The sequence below is a fragment of the Rhipicephalus microplus genome, unplaced genomic scaffold (genome assembly GCF_043290135.1).
Source record: "Rhipicephalus microplus isolate Deutch F79 unplaced genomic scaffold, USDA_Rmic scaffold_13, whole genome shotgun sequence".
In the NCBI taxonomy this organism is placed as follows: Eukaryota; Metazoa; Arthropoda; class Arachnida; order Ixodida; family Ixodidae; genus Rhipicephalus; species Rhipicephalus microplus.
The window spans coordinates 10,397,617-10,423,103 of NW_027464586.1; the positions used below are offsets into that span (position 1 = coordinate 10,397,617).

The 25,487-nt window shown below is 45.9% G+C and overlaps 1 protein-coding gene across 4 annotated transcripts in view; it reads right to left on the reverse strand.

The window, feature by feature from the left end:
* egl (Egl_like_exo domain-containing protein) overlaps nucleotides 1–25,487 on the reverse strand; it is a 393,689-nt gene that overhangs the window by 188,755 nt on the left and 179,447 nt on the right. For 3 of the 4 annotated variants that reach the window (XM_075882611.1, XM_075882612.1, XM_075882613.1), the window contains exons 6-7: nucleotides 15,091–15,171; nucleotides 14,911–15,030 (exon numbers count right to left, since the gene is read on the reverse strand). The exons of the other annotated variant lie outside the window; for it this stretch is intronic. In XM_075882611.1, the coding sequence (XP_075738726.1) occupies nucleotides 14,911–15,030; nucleotides 15,091–15,171 (201 nt within the window). The remainder of the gene's footprint in view (nucleotides 1–14,910; nucleotides 15,031–15,090; nucleotides 15,172–25,487) is intronic. 4 annotated transcript variants of the gene reach the window in all.

Below are 25,487 nucleotides of genomic sequence, written 5' to 3' on the forward strand. Positions count from 1 at the left end.
CGCTTCTTATCCAATCTTTCATCGCTCCTTCGTCCACTGCACTTACTTTTTTGTGAAGGAAAGAAGTGGGAGTGGAGACATGAACAACAAGATGCATTCAATGCCTGCAAGCACTTGGTGACATCAGCTCCAGTTCTAGTGCATTTCAACCCTGCCAAGCCTGTTTGCCTCAGCTGTGACGCAGCGCCTTATGGTATAGGTGCAGTTCTAGCGCACAAAGATGCTGATGGCGGGGAACATCCCATTGCTTTTGCCTCGAGGACCTTGTCAAAAGCAGAACAAAACTACAGTCAACTCGACAAGGAGGCACTGGCCTTAGTGTTTGGTGTGGATCGGTTCCACCAGTACTTGTGGGGCATCTCATTCGAAGCACGCACTGACCACAAGCCACTTCTTGGTCTGCTGGGTGCCAACAAACCCGTTCCCGTGCAAGCTTCGCCTCGAGTGGTCAGGTGGGCTCTGAAGCTGTCTGCTTACAAGTACGAACTTGTACACAAGCCTGGCGAAAAGCTCGGCCACGCTGATGCTCTTAATAGACTGCCTCTCCCAACTGACACTACTGCATTACCACGACCTGCTGAAATCTTCTTGCTAGAGGAGGCATATCCGAGACTCCTTTCACCAGGTGTTGTGGCCCAAGCCACACGAAATGACCCACTTCTGGGCCATGTTGTTCTTGCAGTTCTGAAAGGAGAAAGCCTTCCAGTAGGACCAGAGTGGAACCCTTTCAATACCAGAAGCGCAGAACTCAGTCTCTATGAGGGTTGCCTACTCTGGGGATCAAGAGTAGTGATCCCAAAGTCATTGCAGACCCAAGTTCTTGGTGTTCTTCACGCCAGCCACCCGGGTATCGAGAAGAGCAAGATGATTGCCAGGAGCCATGTTTGGTGGCCAGGCATTGACAATGATATTGCCAACAGCGTGAAGAGCTGCGCTACGTGCCAGACTCAACATCGAGCTGCACAGCCGGTTCATCAGACGCTGTGGCCTTTTCCACAGCGACTCTGGTCAAGGCTTCACATTGATTTTGGGGGACCATTTCTAGGTATCTCATTCTTGGTTATTGTGGATGCATTCTCAAAGTGGATAGAAGTCTTTCCTGTGTCTTCTACATCTGCAGAAGCTACCATTTCGGCATTGAGAATTGCATTCGCTCAGCATGGCCTGCCTGATGTCATAGTTTCAGACAACGGTCCTGCCTTCACCAGTGCCCAGTACCTTGAGTTCCTAACTCGAAATGGAATACGCCGCATTCTTGTACCGCCGTATCACCCTGCCTCAAATGGTGCAGCTGAAAGAGTTGTACAAACTGTGAAGAACAAACTCAAGAAGTCCGGTTCTGGGAACTTCCAAACGCAGATCTCCAGGTTTCTGTTCCACTATAGGACCACACCACATGAAGTGACAGGTCGGCCACCGCGTGAACTCTTGACAGGAAGAATGTTCAAGACTCCGTTGGATGTCCTCAGGCCAAGCCTGCAGGCATCTGTATTCCTAAAACAACTCAAGCAGAAGTTGTATGCTGAAAGAGGGTCCCGGCGGGCTCCATCACTGCAGCCAGGTGATGATGTCTACGCGCGAAACTTTCGCAGGGGCACACCCTGGGTGCCTGCCAGTGTCGTGGACGTCACTCCTTCATCAGCCAGTGTCCGTTTTGAAGATGGCACCTTAGGAAACCGACACAGCAACCACTTGCGCCTTGTGCAGACAGAAACATTGGCCTCTCCTGAAACTGCTATCGATGCAGCTCCACCACAGTTGGAGCCGCCGCTTCATCATGCGCCAGCTATTCCAGAAGTGCCTCATCAGGAACAGCTACCTGGAACTAGCTTCTTTGGGAGTAGCTGTACCACAGAGAGTGACGGGACTGCGCTCAACAGGGGTGTGCATGTGAACAGTGACTCTGTCGTGCCTACGTCTAGCACGCCGAAGTTGCGACGTGGCACAAGAACTAGGAAACCGGTGAATAGGTACTCCCCGTAGTCTTCCTAGAAGGAGTGTTACAATGTTGGTTCAAATGCAGCGCCCCCACGTGGCGCTGATAGTTGTGTTGAGCTGTGCAAGCCTGGTACAGCAGCGTGGTGGCCGTTTTGGGAAATAATAAAACAGTTCGTTCTGGGCTAAGGGCTCAAGATGTTCTCGTGTTCTTCGCGGGCCTGATGGCCTACTGTTCACGGTTGTCACTACCGCCTGGCCATCAGTTAATCTACACATGTAAAAAAACCCCCTGTAATTTATAACCCGCGACACTGCTGGAGGAGATGATTGATTGATTGATACGTGGGGTTCAACGTCCCAAAACCACCATATGATTATGAGAGACGCCGTAGTGGAGGGCTCCAAAAATTTAGACCACCTGGGGTTTTTTAACGTGCGCCCAAATCTGAGCACACGGGCCTACAACGTTTCCGCCTCCATCGGAAATGCAGCCGCCGCAGCCGGGATTTGAACCCGCGACCTGCGGGTCAGCAGCCGAGTACCTTAGCCACTAGACCAACGCAGCGGGGCAAGTGGAGGAGATGAGTACTACTACCCCACGATCAGCACCCCTGTGAGAAGCCCAGAGTCCAGCCCTACGAAACAGCCACGCGTGGACACGCCTGTGCACCGCTCAAGCCGTCGCCTTCAAGGTCTTAAACCAGAATTCGGCCTTTTAGAGGGAGCAACACTTACGACAGCCACCCCTACCCAAGAAATGGCAAGGAGTCCTGCACAGGTGACGGTCCAGAATATGCGCATTCCTGAACCATTTCATGGCTGGCCGAACGAAGATGCGCAAGACTGGCTTGAGCAGTTTGAACGGGTAGCTAAATCGAGCTACTGGAGTCTCGATGGAAAGCTCTTCCACACATACTTCGCCCGATCTTGTATGGCCGCAACATCACTGAACGAAGTATACTTCGTTGAGTGTTTCTGAAGTCTCGATAGAAAGCTCTTCCACATATACTTCGCCCGATCTTGTATGGCCGCAACATCACTGAACGAAGTAGACTTCGTTGAGTGTTTGTTTACTTTGTGTGCGTATTATTTGCGGCCAAATCATGTCAATAATTATGTGCCTTCTTGCTGATGACTTCAGTTACGCATATAGAATATGCCCAGCTTTCATCGATGCCTGGCTTCGCCAAAAGCCACTGGATTTATCAGCGCTGCCAGCTATTGACGACTAAGTTTTCTGGCAACCACGCCCATCGGAAGACACAAAACTACTAAAGCAACTCCCCTGGCCAGCCACTCTGGGATCTCGGGGCCGCCATGGACACCAGACGCTTACACGCTGTGTTTCTAGAGCTTTTGCAGGTGGTGACTGCCTTGGATCTGACCTGTAACACCATGTGCCTCTTTGCTGATGACGTCAGCTATGCATATAGAATGTATTTCTACAGGTCGGTTATACCTGTCGTAATGTACGTGGTAAACCGATAGGAAAACTGGTGTCAGATCCCACTGTGCACATGTATACATTTATACTTGATTTGCTCGTTTCTCTCTAATATTATTGTCAGGCGTACTGAAGTTATACTTAAGATGTGTCTACTTCGCTGTGGTAATGTCAAAGAAAATCCTGGGCCTCTCACAGCTTACCAGCAGCAGGAGATGTTTGAGGCTATCATGCAGATACCTTCCTTGGTTCGAAACCAGGCGGACATACTCTACGAAATTCTCTAACTCTGGTCGGACTAGCGGGCGATTGAATTGAAGCCGTCTGACCTGGAAGTCAAGGTGATATGTGCGGAGGGCTTTGCGCCATCTGTACCTTCCCTCAGGGATGCAGTTGAAAAAGTGTCCACACGTGTTGGAGCGATCAATTCATCAATTGAGGCACTGCATTATGGCCAAGATGACTTAGACAACCGGTCACAAAGTAATAATTTGATAATCTATGGCCTCCCGGATACTGCGAATGAAACGTGGACGGAATCAGAAAAAAGTTTTTCTTTCTGAGAAACTGATTATCTCACTTAGTACGTCTATTGAAAGAGTGCATTGTATTGGTCAGTACACAGCAGGAACAACACAGCCACTGATCGTCAAGTTCCTCTTGTTTAAAAATAAACAATGAGCACTTTCTGATTTCACTGTTAATCAAGATTATTCAAGAAATGTTAGGATTGCTCGCAGAAAGTTGGCGCAATTTGCACGCAACGGTGATGGGTCTTTTATACTGAAAACAAGTTGATCATGGAAAATGAAGTTTTTGTGTATGACAGTAAAAATGATGCTGTAATCACGGCGGCCCAATAGCCATCACCATGTGTTCCTAGTAAGAGACCGCAGAAGATGAGTGACTTGAACGTTGTGGTCGTTAATTGTCCCAGCATTAAAAACAAAAAAGAAGAATTTGCTTTCGTCTCGGACTTGGTTAGCCTTCACGTAGTCATCCGTGTAGAATCTTGGTTAGACAGCACTATAAGTAATAGCAAAATATTTCCATCTAACTACAAAATCTATCGTAAAAATCATAACGTACACGACCATGGGGTCTTTGTGATGATACTCAACAGCTTGAACAGCACGTAGATTAATGTTCAAAGCACATCACGTGAGACAGTCTGGTGTAGGATCATTCTCACTAACGGCACTTCCTTAGCAGTTGGGTCGTTTTATGGGCCACCTGGCTCCAATTCTCCTCAACCTTTATACAAGGTGAACAATGTATTGCTGTCCTTGGATGCAACGTATACTGTTTTGTTTCAACATGCCTAAAATAAAGTGGATCGATCTCCTGCCAAACATCAGAACTTCGTCACCTATTAACTCTGCCTTTTGAGAAATGTTAAATGCGCATTCTCTGTTTCAATTTGCACGATTCACTATCTCGCGAACTAGACAAATATTTGCCCATTTTTCAAAAGCTTACTTCTTCGATCAACGTAGAATCTGCATGGAATCGGCTAAAAACCAAACTTTTATCGCTAACATCGTCATTCGTTTCGTCCCGAGTGATTACATCCAAGCGCCGAGCCGATAAACTATGGATGAGCAGAAATAATCACGCTTTGAATAATAGACGACACCGCCTGTACAAATAACCGAAACTTGACTTTTACCACGACATGATGGAACTTGGCAAAGAAATAGCCAGAGAAATGCACAAGGCAGAAAGCACTTATCTAGAAACACTAGGTGAAAAATTAGAAACCAACCTGAAAGTCAAAAGCAACCATAGTTCAAAGGATGCTATTCCAGGCGACAATACCTAAGGTGATGACCACAAAGGGAAGGCTGAACAGCTACTTTGAATTGGCATTCTTGCAGCAGACCAGGAGAGTACGAACTACTCAGAATTTCCCTCAGAAGAGAGAATAGCAAAACTACTGCTAAAGCGAATGTCAAGTCAGCACCGAGACCTGATCACGTTTCAAACTATGTAATAAAAAACTGTGCTGTGTCACTTGCCCCTTTCCTCGCGGTACTTTTTCAAAAATCATTTGATTTCGGAACCTTACCAAACGACTGGAAAACTGCAAATTTTTTTTCTATTTTCAAAAGTGGTGATAACACGAAAACCAGAAACTAGAGACCTATTTCACTTACTAGTGTGTCGTGTAAGGCACTAGAGCACATTATTTATTCCACCCTGATGGCTCATCTTCAAGAAAACAATTTTTTCAGCCCAGCACAGCATGGTTTCAGGGGGGCACTATCTTATGACATGCAATTGGTTGAGTTTTCTCATGACATAGCCTTATCATTCAATAACGGCAAACAGGTTAACCGACCATTCTTAGATTTTCAAAAGGCTTTGGCTCTGTAGCACATAATCTGTTGCTGATAAAACTGTCTGCACTAAATATTCTTATGGATCTTTTACATTGGATTGCGGCTTATCTTGCTGACTGAAAACAGTGCACTGTTCTTCACTGGACAAGTTCATCATATGGAACAGTCTTATCAGGTGTCCCCAAAGGACCGGTTCTGGGACCGCTTCTTTTTCTAATATTTAATAATGATATAGGTGAACAGGTGTCAAGTCATCTCAGGTTGTATGCCGACGACTGTTGTCGTTACCGTGAAATTATTTCCCTGAGCGATAGTGTCCAGTTACAAGTGACCTTGATGCGATATTACTATCGTGTAATAGACGACACAATAGAATATGAGGCTGAATTTTTAAGCACAAATTTGCCCAGCTTCCTAAAAAACGTCACATTTTTATGGTACATATTGTCTTGACGGTGAAAACCTGTTGATTGTATCAAATTACAAATATTTAGGTGTTATGTATAAGAATGATTTTTCATGAAATGACCACATTAACTATGTAGGAGCCAAGGCTGGCCGTTTTCTGAATTTCTTAAAGCGAAACTTTAAGAAAGCTCCTCCTAGGTTGAAAGAACCTTTTTAATTTTCAAACGTGCACACTGTTTTAGAATATAAATGCTCCGCATAGGACCCTGGTACAAAGACTTGCATTGCTGAATCAGAACGCCTTCAGAAGCGTGCAGCATGCTTTGTTTCTTCGAACTTTGACTTTTCAATAAGCTCCTTTGATATAAGAGACAATCTTGTATGGCCGATTTAACAAGATAGACGAAAATACATACGCCTAGAGCACTTTCACAAAATTTTTGTTGGAGCAACATGCAGCAGAGAGAAAACATATTCTCGAACCTACATACAAGTTAGCCCTTCGTGATCATTCTCTGAAAGTGAGAGAATATAACTGTTCCATTAACATGTATAAACATTCCTTTTTTATAAGAACAGGCCATGACTGGAATAGTCTACCGAAGGAGGTTATCTTGTCATCAATCAGTTCTTTCAACAGTGCCCTTGCTGAAGTTTTGCTCCACTAGATATTGCATCACCTCTGCACGGCATTCAATAAATTTGTCTATCTATATGTTTTTTAATCCTTTTTACTTTTTTTGTACTTTTGTGGTAATGTACTATTCTAAGTATGATGCGATATATTTTTCGAGTGGTCTTTTCAAAACGTACATGTGTCGCGTCATCTGTAACCTTGACACATTGCTTATCTTGTTATGTTAACTCTTGATGTTTTACAACATCTGTCAAGTATTGTTTTTTTGTTTTAGCCTTACACTAATGCCCCTAGGGCACTGTATATATCTGAATAAATAAATCAATCAACAAATAACTAAATAAATAAATTCCCCAAAAAATTCACTATAAAGCGAACTTCGTTATATGCAGGTTCGGCATGAAAATTCGAAAAATAAACGCGCAACTAAACAAAAGGGGGACTGAAGGCAGAGCTAACCCAAAACACTTATTTTACAGTAAGAAACTGCACTATTATTCTTGGCAGATTTTTCTCGTCGCCACCATGTAGTAAACAGTCCAAGTTGATAACATGCCCCTGCGCATCGTAGCTTTTACGAGCGGGTAAAAGCACACTAGCGATGCTGAAGCAGAGATCAAATGAGTCGGCCCATCTCTATTGCCTGGAAAGTGCATAAGATAACATCTCCTGCGTGTTAGAACTGTGGTCGAATGCTCAAACGTAAAGTCAACCTTCCGTCTTGAATGAGCATGAAACAATGCGGGGAGGGGGGGAGGAATTGCTCGAGTAGCAATAATGATTTTGGATTTTAAGCGTGGTCGCGATCGCTGGCGCGCTTGCTATCTCGGCGAGTATGAGTGCGGTTTCACCGCGAAGAGACTGTGTCAAACGAGCACTTTTCCGTGGAGCGGCCGTATTTGCTCATACCAGCGCTTTGTAGGAGCTTCACGATATCAGATCCAAAAGAGTGTGCTGCCAACCTTACTTCTCATAATATTACTATTTTTTGCTATCGCATTCATTGCATTAAATTAAATGCACCATCGTGTTGCCAGAATTAATCGGGTAATCGTAAAAACTACCAGCCTGCGAACTTGCGGCGTGGTGCAAGGCGCAAGCACATGGCGAGTTGACCTCTGAAGATCCGTCGCCACCGTGGTCTCGGGAGAGTTTCGATCAGTGCCTAATCTGACATCCCCTCGGTGGTGACGACATGGCTGTCCGAAATTTAAAAAAGTCACAGTTTCACCGCAAGAGTGAAGCAACGAATGCCATAGTAACAACTTGGAATGTAACGCTGAGAATGGTAAGCAGATCGAAACGTGCAGTGCGCTGCTCACGCACGAATCATGCACGAAAAACACATACACAGGACGAAAGCGAGCTTACAACATTTACAGCTTGACACTTAACGCCCTGTTTAAACAAAAACGAGGCACGAAACGAAATCACACGTACAGATATGAGTGCGAACTAACAAGTGCCTCAGTTGTTACTTCGCTGTGCTTGAAAAGTGTACTGTTTTCGCAAATGGCTCGCCTGTCTAGCGAGCGAAGTGGTTTTTGTATACCCGGCAACTAAACGCAATTGTTCAGATCAAAGCCGAAGGCACGCGATTCTCCCCACCGAAGGATAAGCGCGTGTGCGCAAACATCTAACCACCCCAATCGTGGGGCAAAGTACGCAAAGGAGACAAGAGCGCGCTGGCCCATCGTGAAAAGCTGGGAGCCAAGCGCGGGCAGCTTTTTTTTTCTTTTTTGAGTTTTCATATACTATATAGTATAAGGGGGTTTATTGAATAAAACCAACTGCCTGGTTAAAGAGCCGTCAGTCACTGTCACGAGCTCAGCTTTCGTCATAGTCGTCTTTCAGGTGCTCCAACTAGATACTGTCTCTCTCCCTCTTTCCCACTACATTTGCCCCGGTGGTGAAGAGGAGCCATCCTGGCGACTCACGGCGAAGCAAGCACAAGGGGATCATAATAAGGTTTTAAGCAACTGATGTGGACTGCCTCACGACCACGGCATCGTCTGTCATCGGCAGGAGTCACTGGTTCGACGACGTAGTTGACCGGTGATGTGTATTGAACGATTCGGTACGGACCATTGTACTTGGGTGCAAACTTTCAGGAGAGGCCGGGAGAGTGGAATGGAGCCGAGAGCCATACAAATGAGCCTACGGAGAAGCTGTGAGCAGGCTTGTCTTGGTCGAGTTGTTCTTTTTGGAGACTTTGAGCGACGGACGTAAATGAATGCGCTAATTGGCGGCACTCTTTGGCACACTGAACAAGTTTGGAGGCTGGGCGGTATTCTGAAGCATCTGGGCGGTAAGCATCGTGTCAAGCGTACAAGAGAGCTCACGTCCGTACAGTATAAAAAAAGGTGAAAACCCAGTAGTTGCTTGCGTGGCCGTATTTTACGCATATGTCAGGAAAGGGAGCACCAAGTCCCAATTAGAATGGTCGGAGGATATGTACATAGAAAGCATATCACCGAGCGTGCGGTTAAAGCGCTCTGTCAAACCGTTTGTCTGTGGGTGATAGCTTGTAGTGGTGCGATGAATAATATTGCACTCACTGAGAAGTTCCTGGTTGACTTGCGATAGAATTGCATGCTCACTGTCGCTAAGCAGCTCACGTGGGGCGCCATGGCAAAGGACAAAGCTACGCAAGATGAACAAGGCGACATCACGAGCAGCAATGGCTGGCAAAGCGGCGGTTTCAGCGTAACGGGTTAGGTGGTCAACGGCCACATTAATCCAGCGATTTCCCGCAGGAGTGCAACGTAGTGGGCTGTAGGGGTTTATGCCGATTCTATCAAACGGCCGAGCTGGACACGGCAATGGTTGTAATTCGCCAGAGGCATGACAAGTTGTTTTCCGCCGCTGACACTCAGTGAAGGAGCGTATGCACGAACGTACAAGTACATTCCACGCCAGAAAAATTGCTGACGAAGCCGGTCGTATGTTTTCAAAACGCCAGCGTGCGCGTTTCGAGGGTCTGCGTGGAAGTACGCGCACATGTTGGAGCGCAAATGACGAGGTATAACAAGAAGCCATTTCCTACCATCCAGCTGTTAGTTGCGACGATACAACATGGCATCCCGTATTGCATAATGGGGAATTTGCCGACGTAGTGCACGAGGTAGACGCTGGCGTGGTGTCACCGAAGACGAGGAGAGAACATCGATGACCGAGGCTATCCTAGGGTCCTTGCGTTGTTCTGAAGGCATGTCAGCGATATCAATGCTGCCGATGGTAGCTTCGGCGAAGAAAACAGGTGCAGCGGCTGAAGGAAGGAGCGAACGAGAAAGAGCATCTGCGTCGGTGTGCTTGCGGCCTGAGCGGTAAATGACGTGAATATCAAATTCCTGTAAACGTTGCGCCCAATGTCCAAGCCGGCCAGAAGGATCCTTCAATGAAGCGAGCCAACAGAGTGAATGGTGATCTGTAACTATATCGAATGGGCGTCCATATATTAGTAAGAACGAAATTTTTGTAATGCCCAAGCAATAGCCAAACATTCCTTTTCGGAAACCGAGTATTTGTGCTCTGCCTTGGTTAGGGTGCAACTGGCATACGCAACTACATACTCCGAGAAGCCAGGTTTGCGTTGAGCAAGGACAGCGCCAAGTCCTATGCCACTGGCATCTGTGTGCACCTGGGTTGGAGCAGTAGGGTCGAAGTGGCGTAAAATAGGTGGTGAAGTAAGGAGATGGCGTAATGTTGCAAAAGCACCATCGCATGCTGGCGACCAATCAGAGAGGTGTCCATCGCCAGAGATAAGCTGTGTCAGTGGTGCGATTATCGAAGCAGAGTTCTTCACAAAGCGGGGAAAGTAACAGCATAGTCCGACAATGCTGCGAAGCGCATTCACAGTCGTAAGCTTCGGGAACTCAGCGACACCACGAAGCTCCTCTGGATCTGGGAGGACGCCCTGTTTTGAGACAACGTGACCAAGTATCGTGAGCTTCCGAGCTCCAAAGTGGCACTTCTTGATGTTTACTTGAAGGGCTGCGCTCGTGAGGCAGCTCAAGACTTCGCTGAGACATTGGAGATGGCTGTCGAAATCAGGGGAGAAAACAACGGCATCATCCAAAAAGCATAGGCATGTCTTCCATTTTAGCCCACGCAAGACGCTATCCATCATCCTTTCGAATGTGGCTGGCGCAAAAGGCCGAAGGGCTTTACATTAAATTCGTATAGTCCATCGGGCATCACAAAAGCAGTTTTTGGACGATCTGATGGTGCCATGGGGACCTGCCAATAACCGGACCGTAGGTCTAGTGATGAGAAGAATTCAGCGCCTTGCAAGCAGTCCAGGGCATCATCGATGCGTGGAAATGGGTATACGTGTTTAATCGTGACTTTGTTTAAACGGCGGTAATCGTCGCAAAAGCGAATCGAGCCGTCTTTTTTCCTCACAAGTACCACAGGTGAAGACCAGGGACTGCTGGACGGCCGAATGACGCCACAATGAAGCATGTTGGCCACTTGCTCGGTGATTACACGACGCTCCACAGGAGATACACGGTAGGGATGCTGTCGCAGAGGCGCTTGGGAGCCGGTGTTAATCTGATGCACAACGGTGTGCGTTCGGCCTAAGGACGTCTGCTGGCAATCGAACGAGCCGCGAAACTGGTGAAGAAGTTCTAGAAGCTTTTCGCGGTGTGGTTCTTTAAGTTCGCCATCAATTGAGGGGTCAAACAAATTATTATTTTCGTGGACAAGTGAATGGGCAGATGGGGTCAATGCATCAAGCTGCCAATCTCTTTCACCGTCAAGGTCGAAGATGGAGAAAACGTCTAAGTCTTGGAAAGTTCCAATACATTCTCCGCGATGCAAGGTTGTGGGAGACGGCAAGAGATTTGTGACAAACAAATTGGTAGCGCCCGCCGAAATATCTAGAACTGCAAACGGCAACGGGAGGCTCTTGCAACTTTGGAATGTTTGGGAAGGCGTAAACATCACTGCAGGCTTAGACACATCGGCACAAGATACGGGAACAAAGGCTGCGCTAGTCGGTGGTATGTCAATGTCGTCAGCGACAAACAGCTTGTTCAACGGAAATTCCGGAGACGAGGCACACAACGCAGAGAAGGCCACTTCAGCACGAGCACAGTCGATAACCGCATGATTACAAGACAGAAAATCCCAGCCGAGGTTCACATCATGAGAACACGCCTATAGCACAAGAAATTCAACGGTATACAAAACGTCCTGGATGAGAACGCGGGCGGTACTGGCAGCTGATGGTCGAATATGGCGAGCACTGGCAGTACGGAGGGACAACCCCTTTGGCGTCGTGGTAACCTTCCGAAGCAGGCGGCAAAGTTTTAAATCAATTACTGAAACGGCAGCACCAGTGTCCACAAGCGCAAGGGTACGGTAACCATCCACAAAAACGTCGATGAGGTTTGCTGGAGAAATGCGAGGACTTGATTCCTTCGACGACGAAGCAGTTCGTGCCTCCGGAACTGCGGCATCTAGTTTTCGCGTCTGAAGGGCAGGGTCGACGGCGCATAGGCGACAGGGAGTGACGTCGGGGAGATGGAGATCGGTGATTGACTGAGGGAGGGCGGTCGGGTGAAGAGGATTCTTGTTGACGTTCCATGTTGTTAAAGCGCCGAGAGTCGTGCGACGATCCTTGCATATTGTCGCTCCGAACGAGAGGGCGGCGGCGGCACAAGCGAGCCACATGTCCTGCGTAACCGCAAGAATAGCAAATCGAGCGGTTGTCTGCGGTGCGCCACGGATTCGGAATTGCTGCAATCGGCCGGCTGAACGGAACTGGTGATGACCGAACAGGGATCGGTGAGGTAGCATAAGTGGGCTGTCGAGGTGCTCTGGCTGCAACGACTTGCGCATACGTCAAGGGTGCGGTCTCCAGAGGTGGTGAACGAGCGAAAGGTAAAGCGTCCGCTACCTCATCTTGTATGACGTGCCTTATTGCCGGGGCCAGATGATCTAGGGCCAAAGGATGCGTTTGTGCTGGCTCGGGTGCGCTCGATAAAATGGAGAGCTGCCTAGCGACCTCCTCACGCACGAACTGCTTTACGCTAGCCAGCATGTCGTTCTGGTCTCCGAGAGTCAAGGCCGCGATCGAGTGACGTTGTTCCAGAGAGCACAGAGTTTGGGCGCGTTGCTTGCGCAATTCGTCAAAACTCTGGCACAAGCTGACGAGATCGGCAATGGTTTGTGGGTCCCTGGCTAACAACATTTGAAATGCGTCATCGCATATGCACTTGAGGATTTGTTTGATTTTGTCGGCTTCGAGCATCGCTGGGTTTACCCGCTTGCACAAGTCAACCGCTTGCACAAGTCAACAACGTCTTCAATGTAGCTGGTAAAGGTCTTTCCTGGCTGTTGAGCACGCTCACGAAGTCGTTGTTCTGCGCGGAGTTTTCCCACAGCAGGGCGGTCGAAGGCTTGCGAAAAGGAGGCCTTGAATGAATCCCAGCTGGCAATGTCGGCTTCGTGATTGCGCAACCAGAGACTAGCGACGCCGGACAAGTAAAAGCTTACATAGGTCAGCTTAGCCGCATCGTCCCACTTGTTCGCTGCGCTCACCTTGTGGTAAGTAGCCAGCCACTCCTCAATGCTTGGTCGTCAGTGCCGCTGAAGATCGAAGGGAAGGGTGACGCAGTGGCCACACGCCGGGACATCTAGAGGCGGGAACTTGCGAGGTACCTTGGGTGGAGGGTTCTTCCGGCATTGCTGGCACTGCAGGTAAGGTGCGACTTCGTAGTTTCAGCTTCGAAGACTACCCAGCACTTCTACCAGATTATAAGGGGGTTTATTGAATAAAACCAACTGCCTGGTTAAAGAAGCGTCAGTCACTGTCACGAGCTCAGCTCTTCGTCGTAGTCGTCTTTCAGGTGCTCCAACTAGATACTGTCTCTCTCCCTCTTCCCCACTACAATAGATACATATACATATATGATGAATATCGGTGGTGAAAAAACCAGCCAAGACTGCCCATATAATTGGCATCGCAAGAAAAAAAAAGCAAAGCTGAATGTTGTCGGGGGCCACACCATGCGCGTGCAGTGGAATCATGCACGCACGCACGCCGTCGAAAACGAAGAGTGAATGACACAGACACGGATACTGCAGAAAACTATTCGGTAAAGTGCTCTCCGTATGCAGCGGGACCCCACATATGTAACACCAACTAAAAACCTGGCACTGCCAACGTGCAAAAGTATAGTTTTTTTTTTATTATTTGGTTTGGAGTGGGGGGACACACCTGCACATGCGCCCGCGGTGGCGAGAACGGCGGGAATGCCAGCTCGTGGGGTGCAGGCCCGCCTGGCCGCCTTCCACTCACCTGCGCACAACAGCGAGAGGCAGCGGCACCATGCGCACCACTGCCGCTTTGTGCTTTGTCGGTGGCAGGGCAGCCGTGGAAGATGCATGTTCGTACCGAAATGCGAAGCAAAATTTCTAGATTGTCTGTGGGGAAAATTTGTTATATCAAGGTTGTCTTTCGCTGTTACTTTGTCACATAGAGGTCACAAATACAGGTACCTCTATGGAAAAATGGCAGGGAATAGAAAAACTTAGTTATAACAAAGAATTCGTTATATGAAGGTTCATTTTAAGCACCTTTAACTGTAATGCGCATGCCAGCAACTCATAAAATCAAAGGTTGCAGTTGCTTCTCGAGAAGCCCCTCGTTTGATTTTTGCTTCAGTCGCATTCGTCGTCCCTGCTCTCGCGCTATGACGCGTGGGTGCACGTACAGAGCGCTAGGGGATCTTATCAATTTGGATCTTATATGCAACATATGGTGCCAATGGCAATGAAGAAAGCTTATTGAGACCGTTCACATAATTGCTACTGCATTAAAATCTGAAGGGGCCACTGCCAATTGGTCATTAACTGTACATATTTTAACGAAGTTCAAATAGTGAAATTTAGGTGTGAATCGAATGAAATAGCAAGCAATATTAGAAAAATATTTGAAAGTTTGAATAGTATTCACACATTCCTACTTATTTTCAGAAGTCATTTATTCTAATAGAGCGTAACTTAAGGATACAAGACTTGCCTTGGGCTAGTAGGGCTCAATTTCAATGCTTGGAATTGTATGAAGAAATACAGGACGCTTTGTCCCTGTCAAAGACCAATGAATACCCACGTGGATGTGAGATACTCACTTGATCTCGACGTGGATTAACCGGCCCCCCATAGAGGGTGCACAAGGTACCCAGCGAGACGTTCTTCACCTTGTGCACGGGTTTACCCACGTCCTGCTGCTGCAGTGTTGCATGTGCCGCCTGCATCAGGGCCCAAGTATCATACTACATGCACAAACTTTGACGAAAGGCCTCTCCTACCTGAGTGTCAAAAACATTTTGTAACTTGATACCAAACTGGAAGAACAGGGCAGCACTGTCGTTCCTGCAGTCATGCATAACCTGCACACAGACACACGTTTGCTTTTAAGAAGGTATAGAAGAACTTGCACAACGCTTCAAGAGTAGGAGGCATAATCAAGCTCCGTGCACTTCGCCTTAAGAAAGAAACATTCTTGCACTGGCTGTTATTATACTATTCGCGCTGATGCAAGCATATTCGTAGGTGCTGCTCTCAACAAAAGCAAGTGCAAATGTTGCTTCACCATCACTTCAAAAATTGCATCAAGTACATTGGTGGTGGTGGTGAACCTTTGTTGCCCCAAAAGGGGTCACGAAGGACACTCGGCTAGACGTCAGATGTAAAGGGCATCTCCCATGTGTCGGACAGAGAGCCCAAAGCTCTTCGCTGCCTCCCGGTCAGCCTGGACAGCCCAAAGTTGGTCTGCTAGTGAAGCACTTCTTAGCGCTTTGGCCCACTGATGATGATGATGTGTGGGGTTTAACCTCTTAAAACTACCATATGATTATGGAAGACGCCGTAGTGGACGGCTCCGTAAATTTCAACCATCTGGGGATCTTTAACGTGCACCCATAACTGACCACACAGGCATACGCCATTTTCGCCTCCATCGAAAATGCAGCCGCCGCAGCTTGGATTCGATCCCACGACCTGCGGGTCCGCAGTCGAGTACCTTAGCTACTAGACCACTGCAGCGATGACTTTGGCCCACTGTTCCCTGTTCTTGGTTAAGTGTCACTCGATGCACAACCACACAACATATGGTTCAAATCTACACGTTCCCAACACTGTTCACACACATGTAACCCGTCGTAGTCTGGGTCGATATGCCATGAAGTGCAGTCGCCGACCGATTTTTTGGACCAGACATGGACTGCGAAATAGTCCGAAAAAATGCTCAAGCCATGAAAATGAAGTTTATTTGGATTAGAAAATCCCAGAAAAATCCCCAATAATGCCACGCTCCATGCTGTACTTCGGGACAAGCGAATTTGATCCTATTTGGGCTACAATAACGTCGCTGGCAATTGTATTGGCAATCGCGGCCGCCGACCTTTGCGGGCGGCAAACTTGGTGGCTCTATAAAACCAAGCAAAACAAAACTTGATGCCAGTCACAAAAAAATGCATGCAACTTCTCGCCTGTATGGTGGGATTTAACAACATGGACTAGGCTTCTTTTACCTGTGCCGACATCGTACATTGCGTGAGCCTTCAGCATTTCACCACTACCACAATGCTACCGACGCGGCTGCAGTCGAACCTGCATGTTCTAGGAGAAGCCGAGCACTGTGACCACAGAGTGCTGTTGAGCAACAGCGAACAGCAGTGAGCATGTGACGCGCATGATGAGTCAAACACATTTGGCACACCAATAACACGACCACGTGCGCAATGACTACCAGAAAAACAAACGCCCAGAAAATAAAGACAACCTACCAGCATATTATTGATGATGATAAGACTCATTGAAAAAAAAAAAAGTTCTAAAGTTTTGCTAGCCAAGAAAGGTCAAGCATAGCCTCTGAAACTAAAACATTGTGCGCCTTTCCAATCTCGGAAGCCACACAACTAGCCACTGCAAGCCAAACTCGATCAATTAAACAAAAATACAACATGGCAGCTTTTAAAATCGAACAGCGTAGCTGATAACTAGAAACCGCATTATAGGCAAATGCCTATTTTGTTCCTTGCGTTCCTATCATACCATTTTGATATATGAGCATGAATTAGAAGTTAAGAAGGGTTTTTATGGTGTTTTATAGTGCCTATAAATGCCTATTTTGGATGTTCATGCCCAAATGCCCATAAATGCCTATTTTCCAAATTAGCGCTTATATGGGCGCTATTCAAGACCAAATTTTGTTTTCGAGCGTGGTGTGAAACCGTTATTCAGGTAAAAAGGCAACATTGATATTTCCGAACACTATAAGATTCAACGAAGATAAAGCTGACATGCTGCGAGCGATTGGAGGAAGAGCATGAGCAGTGCAAAAAACGCTATTTCTGCAGTCCTAACTGTAAGAATGTCTCAACGTCTGCAGGGGAAGGAGGAGATAGAATTAAACACAGGGTGAGAAAATAAAAGTGACGTCTATACTCTGTTCCAGAAGTTACGTGCAGCAGAGCCAAGGCTACATGACCTTAGAATGCAGGTTGTTGCGAAGCGAGATGTAGTGCCCCTTTACGTAGCCTGCTGTTTGTCCTTGTGACTTTAGCAAGCGGTATCGACGGAGGATTTTTGATTTTTATTTGAAGGCTTTGTGCGTTAGCAGCTGTGATTTGTATGACAATTTTGTCGCATTTTTCTGTAGAAAGCGATTTTTGTGGCTCCACGATACTGAAGAAAAAGTTCTTGCTTTCATGTGTTATAACATGCAAATGATGAAAGAAATAATGCTGTTGTGGCTTGTGTGTGTTATGTTTTTACTTATAAAGTACGAAGAAATGATACGACACTGCCTGAACTTTCACGAGTAGTCTGCACAGCCCGAGCGTCCACAGCGGGCAGATTTGGACACTTTTGTCAAAATGGCGGCGCCCGGTTCACCAGTGCGATATCGTTCTCAGATCCCCTTTTACAACAGGAGAGCAAAGCAGTAGGCTCTAAATGTGTTCAGGGCACTGCGTAAGGAGGGCGGCAGAAATGCAAGCATGAGCTCTCTCATTAGGAGAACGGCTGCGTTCACCAACGTCAGCGAGCGTACGCTGTACAAGTGGGTAGCGGAGCACAATAAGCATGGCGAGGCACGATAAGTGTGGTGAGGCACCGGCAATAGAGCCATCATTTCGAATCGAACGCAAGCAGCACTTTTGATGAAGTGTGGTGTTTTCATATTCCATTTGGCAAGTGCGACGCTTTCCACCGAAACATGAGCCACTGAACCCTGTCCCTCATTTGTCTACGTGCAAGTAGTAGTAGTAGTAGTACAAAGCTTTATTATGTACATGCAAGTATCTCGAAGACGTATGCTTTTACGGTGCCGAGGAAAAAATTTAACCGTTTTCACAATTACAGCCCGTCTCACTGCGCAGTTGCACAGTGTCCAGAGACGCTCTTGCCACTTTCTCTGCGGCGCACGTCGCTAGCAGACGACAGGGCACGAAAGGATACACTAAGATGTGCTCGCCCTCCTGATTGATTGAGAAGACCTGTAGCTTCCACTGTGCTGCACGGAACTTCTGGAACCCAGTATATATTTATTTATCATAGTACCCACAGCGCCCAAGGGCATTACAGTGGGGGAGAAAGAATACAAAATTTTAACACTGAATACAGATACTCACACTTCTACAACACAATTCATTGTCAACTACACGTAGTGGCAGGTGGGAGAAGGAAGACAATACAAAGCAGCTTCACAATACGGTTTCGTCCCCATTTGCGAATACCATATTTACTGGCATAATCCTCGGAGTTTTTTTTTTTTTTTTCGGCGGAAAACTGATGCAAAGTTGGGGGGCGCGAGAATTACGCGGGGAAAACTTTCCATGAAACCGTGCAAGAGAAAAAAGAAAATGAAGTGGCTGCAAATTGGGACTCTCACACCAGCAACTAACAGCAAGGTTTGAAAAGTACTAATTAAAATTTACCTCAACAATAAAAGCAGAGGTTCAAAAAAGATTTATTGAGACACAAAAAGTGCAAGCAAATAGTCGAGAATTAGAATACCTAACGCAAAGCTTGTAAGCGTAGGGGAAGCGTTCGTCACTCAACAGGAGCCCTCAAAAGGTAAACGTAGGATGTCAGTATTGGGCTGATGGTTATTTAACAGAATCGTCCGCAGTTTCCTTCTGAAGAAATGAAGTTTAGCATCAATCCCAGTCTTAGGCACACGGCCGGCCCAACGCGTCTTGGTGTGGTGGCTTTCAGCTGCCGTCACCAGTAGCGAACACAAGCCTCGTCGACTTCAAAGGGTCTACCGGCGGCCCTGTTGCCGTTATTTAGTGCATGATCAATCACTTCCAATTTGAAAGCAGCCTTGTAGCTTCAGTATTGCCTCATAACGTGACAAGATTACCGATACAACATACAAAATACGCTGCAACTACCGCTTCGGCTTGGATTGGATTGGATCTTCGTGCAATAATAGTACGCTTGATGCTTAAGAGATGGCACCAGATGGCGTGCGCTATCATCATCAACGGTTGGAACAAGCAGAGGACATTATTGTGGCAATTTTCGGGGGTGCGATAATTACTCACAGAAAAAAAATCGTATTTTTGTTGCCTGATACGCGGGCTGCGAGAATTATGCGAGTGCGAGGATTACGCGAGTAAATACAGTACACTACTCTAGACCTTGAAGTAATCTTGAAAACACTTCATGTGAAGTAACCTCTGCTACTTCAAAAGGCAACCTATTTCACTGCGCTATCACCCTGGGAAAAAAAATAACATTTTAAAAGTTTCAACCTCAAATAATCCCTTCACTTGTCTAGAAGTTCCCAACCAAGCTTTTTTTTTTTTTGCTTTTGAAACACTGAAATTTCTGGTGAAATCAGAGCAGACAAACCAAACAGCCATGTTTTGAATTCTTTCTAAATTGGACACATCACATGCCTTCCACCAATCCCACACAGCACAAGCGTAATCTAAGACAGATCAAATCTTAGTCATATATAGTTGATTCTTGGCCTCAAGTGGTATCTTACTTGCGTTTCTGCGCAGGAAACCTAACACACGTCCTGCATTACTTGTGACAAGATTGGTGTGATGGCTCCAGGAAAGGCCTGGTGTAAAATATACACCGAGATGCTTGTGTTCACAAACTGTTAGCAGCCTGGTTGAATTTACAGTGTAAAATGAGTCATGTTGTGCCTTTTTCCTAGAAAAAAACATATGCATAGTTTTTTTAGCATTAATGAACATATGCCACTTCCCACGCCATTCATAAACTGTGTCAAGATCGTTTTTATGAGTAGTGCAATCATGGGAGCTATATATAAGCCTGTACAAAACACAGTCGTCTACAAAAAATTTTAAATGTGATGGAATACCGGAACAAATGTTATTTATGTAGATAAGGAACAATAGTTGCAGACCCAAGAATGATCCTTGAGGCACTCCAGAGGACACATCAACTTCCCGGGATGACTTACTATTGATAACAACCTTTTGCCTCCTTAAATTTAGGTACAGTCGAAACCCGCAATAACGAAACCACGCAAGTACGAAATCCCCGTGGCAACGAAATATTTCCGGATCCCTTGCGAACATTCATAGAAGCCCATGTATAACGTATCTCGCGGCAACGAAATGTTTTTGGACAGCGATCCCGCATTACTGAATTTTCTACCACGGTGCGGGCCTTATTTTACCCTCCCACCAAAGGTCAACTGTCGAAAATGTGCTAGTATGCGTGTTATGCGCACTCAAAATTTGTAAACGGCTGCTTTTGCTGCGCTAGCGTGGGTACCGCCATTTTTGTTTACTTAAGGGAGAGGGGGGCGCGGATTTGGGATCGCGAAATATGGCAAAAAAATTTTTTTTGAAAACGAAGTTTTCAGTTTTCGGAACCCCTTTTCTATCTGATTCCAAAATATCTACACTGAAAACCGCACAGAAGTGCTTCAGAAAATTCATTTCACCTACCTAGGTAGCGAAACTTTTTCTGGAAATTGCGAGAAAACAGCGATTTTCAAAAAATTATGGCTTCGCGATGGCGGGGCCGAAGCCGGCTTCTTGGGCTCATCAAATAGAGCATTTCTCCTTGTTTAACTTTCCCGCCTCAGCTGGCTCCTCCCTTTAAAAACATGCGCACAAAAAGCAAATGTTTAAAGGTCGTTTCGAGGCCCTTGATTGGCTGTGGCCGCCATGTTGCCTCAGCTAGCCTCGCCATTGGCCCGGTGCTCGCTCCGGGAGATCTTCGTCTGCTGCTTGTGCGTTGCGAAGACATGGCTCTTGAAAAATGCTGCTTCATGACGTGTTCACGGCTGGATGATCGCTTAAGATATAATTCCGCTTTAGTTAGGAGCAGTAGGAGGATGCGCGATCAGGTTACTACGAGCGCGGCGCATCATCGGAGTCGTCTTTAGCCCTCACTCCGCCGACAGCGAGGCTGCGGGCAGGAACGACGTGCTAGCGCACTCGTGACGACGTTCTTCGTCGCAAGCAACGAAGCTGTAAGCGGCGGCAGGATCAGATTACTACGAGCGGCCGCACCGGATGCACAATCAGATGACTACGAAAAGGCCGCGCGGTCTATGAGCGCGGCGCGTGATCGGAGCCGGCTTTAGTCCTAACTCTGCTGACAGCGAAACTGCGGGCAGGAACGACGGGCTAGCGCATCCAAAAAAACCCATGGGTTGTTTTGGATGCGCTGGACACTCTTTGCTCCTTCTTCGGCGCACATGACGACGTAGCAATGCACCACTTTTTCCAGTGCGAAGGGACAGCTTTGAAGTTGTTGCATGGCAAGGGTCGGCAAAGTGAGTTGACCGACTTCTGGCAATAAATTTTCGTTCTGCTGGCCGTATCGCTGTTTTTATGTCTCATACTCGCGGCAACGAAATTCTCGTGAAAACAGAATTTTTTGGTTTCCCCGGTGATTTCGTTATTGCGGGTTTAGACTGTACTTGCTTACCCAGTTCACAACCATATCGTTCACTTCATACACTCTAAGTTTTCCAATCAATAAAAAGTGGAGTGCGACATCAAATGCTTTTTTTAAATCTAGGAACAAACAGTCAACAGAGAAACCCTTATCTAAAGCAGAGGATAAGTCATGTGTCATTTCACGTAACCGTGTTGTGCAGAAAAAAAAGACTATGAAAGCCGTGCTGTTGAGGATCAAGTAAAGAATACGTGTTCATATGAGTCATTACATTGGTAGACAGAACATGTTCAAGTATTTGACATGCTACACTTGTGAGTGAAATTGGCCTAAAACACTACTTTGCGGTCCACTCTTGTGAACAGGCACTACGTTGGCAAGTTTCCAGTCATCGGGTAATAAAGACTCTTCAAAAGACTTGATGTAAATGACGCAAAGATATTTAAATACTTCGTGCGGGCACAAAGAAAGCAATGCAGGTGACAAATCATCAGGCCCTGTGACTTTAGCGGCATTAATGAATTTAATAGAAGCCTCTATTTCATGCTGGCCAATCACAATATCGCTCACTTTTTCCGCCACCACCTCAGAGGACTGTGCGAAAGTGTCAGTGATGTTTACCCGAGGGGTATACACAGAACTAAAAAATGAGATAAAGCACTCAGCTTTATCTACATCATTATGAATAGTGGTGTCGTTGTCATCAAGAGCTGGAATCGATAAGATGTCTTTGCTGTTTTACTTAAAGAATTTCCACAGTTCCTTAGAGTGCTTCCTTATGCGCTGGTGAATTTGCAAGAATTTATTTTTAGCTGTTTTCAAAGCTGCTTTCATATGAACTGTTTTTTGCCCAAGTTTATCTCTCATATTTAATTAAGGACTTTTTTTCTAAGAAGAGTAAACACGCGAACGTTGCCTGGCCCTGCATTTAACGTCACGTGAATACCATGGTCTGCTTTTGCTGCGCCTGGCAGTTAGAAACTATGAAGGCAAATGCTTTTCATGCAGTTCCAGCATTTTACTTTTAAATGTTTGCCACAACTCTTCAACATTCACAAATCCCGCCTTTGTTTCAAATGTGTCATAAAAAGAGTTTAAAAGCAAGGACTATATCGGAGATACGTGCTTTCTCATAGCTGAAAATTTGACGGGTATCACTGTTCGGAATTTTGACGTATTGCGAATTTATATCACATAATACAGCATCAAGATCACTCATGTCCGGCAGCACTAGTGTTGATCGCGCCGACTCAGGCGCATTGGTAAAAAGCAAATCTAAAACAGTTGTTCCTTTTGTGGGCTCCTGAACAAGCTGTGTTAACCAAAAGAGGCTACATGACCTTAGCAGTTCTTTACTTGACTGGCTGCAAAGCACTACAAATGGGATCTGCCTGTGACCAATTGATGTCTGGAAGATTAAAATCACCACCAATAAATAAGTAATCGCTGTCCACTTTTTCAATTGCGTTGCTAAGTTCCTCAAGAACGTTAATCTTACTCCCTGGTGGACGATAAAATGAACATACCGATGCTGAGTGGCCATTTTTCAATCTAGTCTTTACCCATAACATTTCACTTCCAATGTACTCAATATCTATTATCTGGAAACAAATTGTCGCATGTACAAGAATAAACACTCCACCGCCAAAGCAATTTTGATCCCTGCGATACCAAACATAACCACTTGGAAATACTTCATATTGCTACGTAGCTATCGCATGAAGGCTTAACCATTCTGTGATCAGAAGACGATGAAGAGGACTGGTTTGCTCACTCTGTGTTCTGCGCTCCGATTTTATCTGTGTAAATACACTGCCAAATAGTCACGTCCCGTCTCATTTTACATAACAATATGAAGAGCAATATCTGCATGAAGCCACGATTCTGATTCAAGAAGCATAGTCGGACTAGTCATTTCAACAAGGTTAAAAAATTTATCACTTTTATTGTGTAAACTTCTGCAATTCACAATTAGAAAAGAAATAATCGACCCATTCGCTTTTGAATCCTGTCAATCCGCCTGCACGATCTGGTCCACGGCAGCATCATAGATATACTTTATTAATATAAAGAATCGTGAACTTAAGTTTCATTTTGGCAGTTTGGCCTTGATTCTTCTTCGCGTAATCCCAAAGGCGCTTATGCATTCTGCATACGTTCTCCGAAAAGTCTTCTGATATGCTTATAGATGTGCCTTTTAATTTTCTAGCATTTGAAAGTACTAACTGCTTGTCTTTGCGTGATACAAACTTCGCAATTATTGGCCTCTTTTTGTTCGGACTGTACCTTCCAAGACTATGTGCTGTCTATGAAAACTTTATTACAGTGTAGTTTCGTTTCACAAATTTAAGTTATGTACTTCTCAACCTTTTCGTATGTTTCAACCTCTCAGTCATCTGGAACACCATAAAATATTATGTTGCACCTCCTACTACTGTTTTCAAGTTCATAAACCTTGTGAACAAGCGACCTTATTTGGGCCTGTTGCTCTTCACATGACTGTTTGACTTCCATTACAACGTGCAAATCTTCAGTTTAGAAAGTGCAGTTTCTAACCTATTCATACGCTCACTCAGGCTCGAAACAGCAGACTTGTTTTCGGCTTGATGTTTCTCAATAGTACACAGTTCTTTCATAATTTCTTTTTGGCCTTTGACTATCTATTTAAGAATGGTATTATCGGGACCGGGGTTAGTCTCAACATCCCCGCATATGAGTAACAATAAGAAGTAAAATGCAAAACGGCGCAGCAGCTTCAACCGACAGCGTCTACAATACATGGATCGCGAATGAAACGTATGGGCCTTTACTCTATCAAAAAGCACAGGGGGCTAAGGACGTGGCGACCACCTTCTACAGACGGCTATCCAGTGCCCTGAAGGAACTGAAGAACCGCCCTGAAAACTTGGGTGTTGCGGTGAGAAAGGGAGAGCAGGTTTTTCTGGCAGCTGTGGGTAGCTGGAGAACAAATGAAAAATCATGGAGGGCCACTCATGGAATGATCTTGTTGATTCAGTGGTGGCAAAGATCGCCAAATCATTGCACTTTATACTGCAAAGCCTGACAAGCGCCGGCATGTTTACAATCAACGGTGTATTTAGCATTCATTCACCATATGCTTGAATATGCTTGTTCCGCATGACATTCCTTGTCATATGTCTGTAAGTGACAAACGTGAAAAAATATGGAACAGGGCTTCAAGGTTTGTCCTAAGCCATTACTCAAAAACGACGGCTATAACAATTGAAAAATGAACTAGGATGAGAAATACCCTCATCGCATCGAATTAAACTGCGGTTAAAGCTCCTACGTCAAGTATTTCATGATAAAACTCGCATTTCAAAATGAATGTACCTAAACTGTCCTCTTCGCGCAATGGTAATTAAAATTTTAGAATGTTGTATCAGATATAATTTTTCTATTAATTCATTTTTGTTGCTTCATGACAGAATTAAATGGCTTATAATGAGACGAAAGTGTGTTGCGTCAATGAAGGCGTGCTTTCTTTGACAATGTAACCCATCTGCTGCAGCCTTTTCGGGTAAAAAATGTGATGTGCATGTAGCTTTCAATTTGTTTGCTATTTACTTTTTCAGCGTCCCTCTCTAGGTGACATAATAAGTTGTAGTTAGACAATAGAAGTTCTTGCGTGCCCAATGAAAAGCGTTCTACCACGGCAATTTTGACCTTCTGGTGTTCTTTAACGAGCACTGACATCACCTCCATCACCTCCATCTAGATGTGACCGCTGTGGCCACAATCGAACCCGCGGCATTCAGGTCAGCAGCGGAGCCCCCTATAG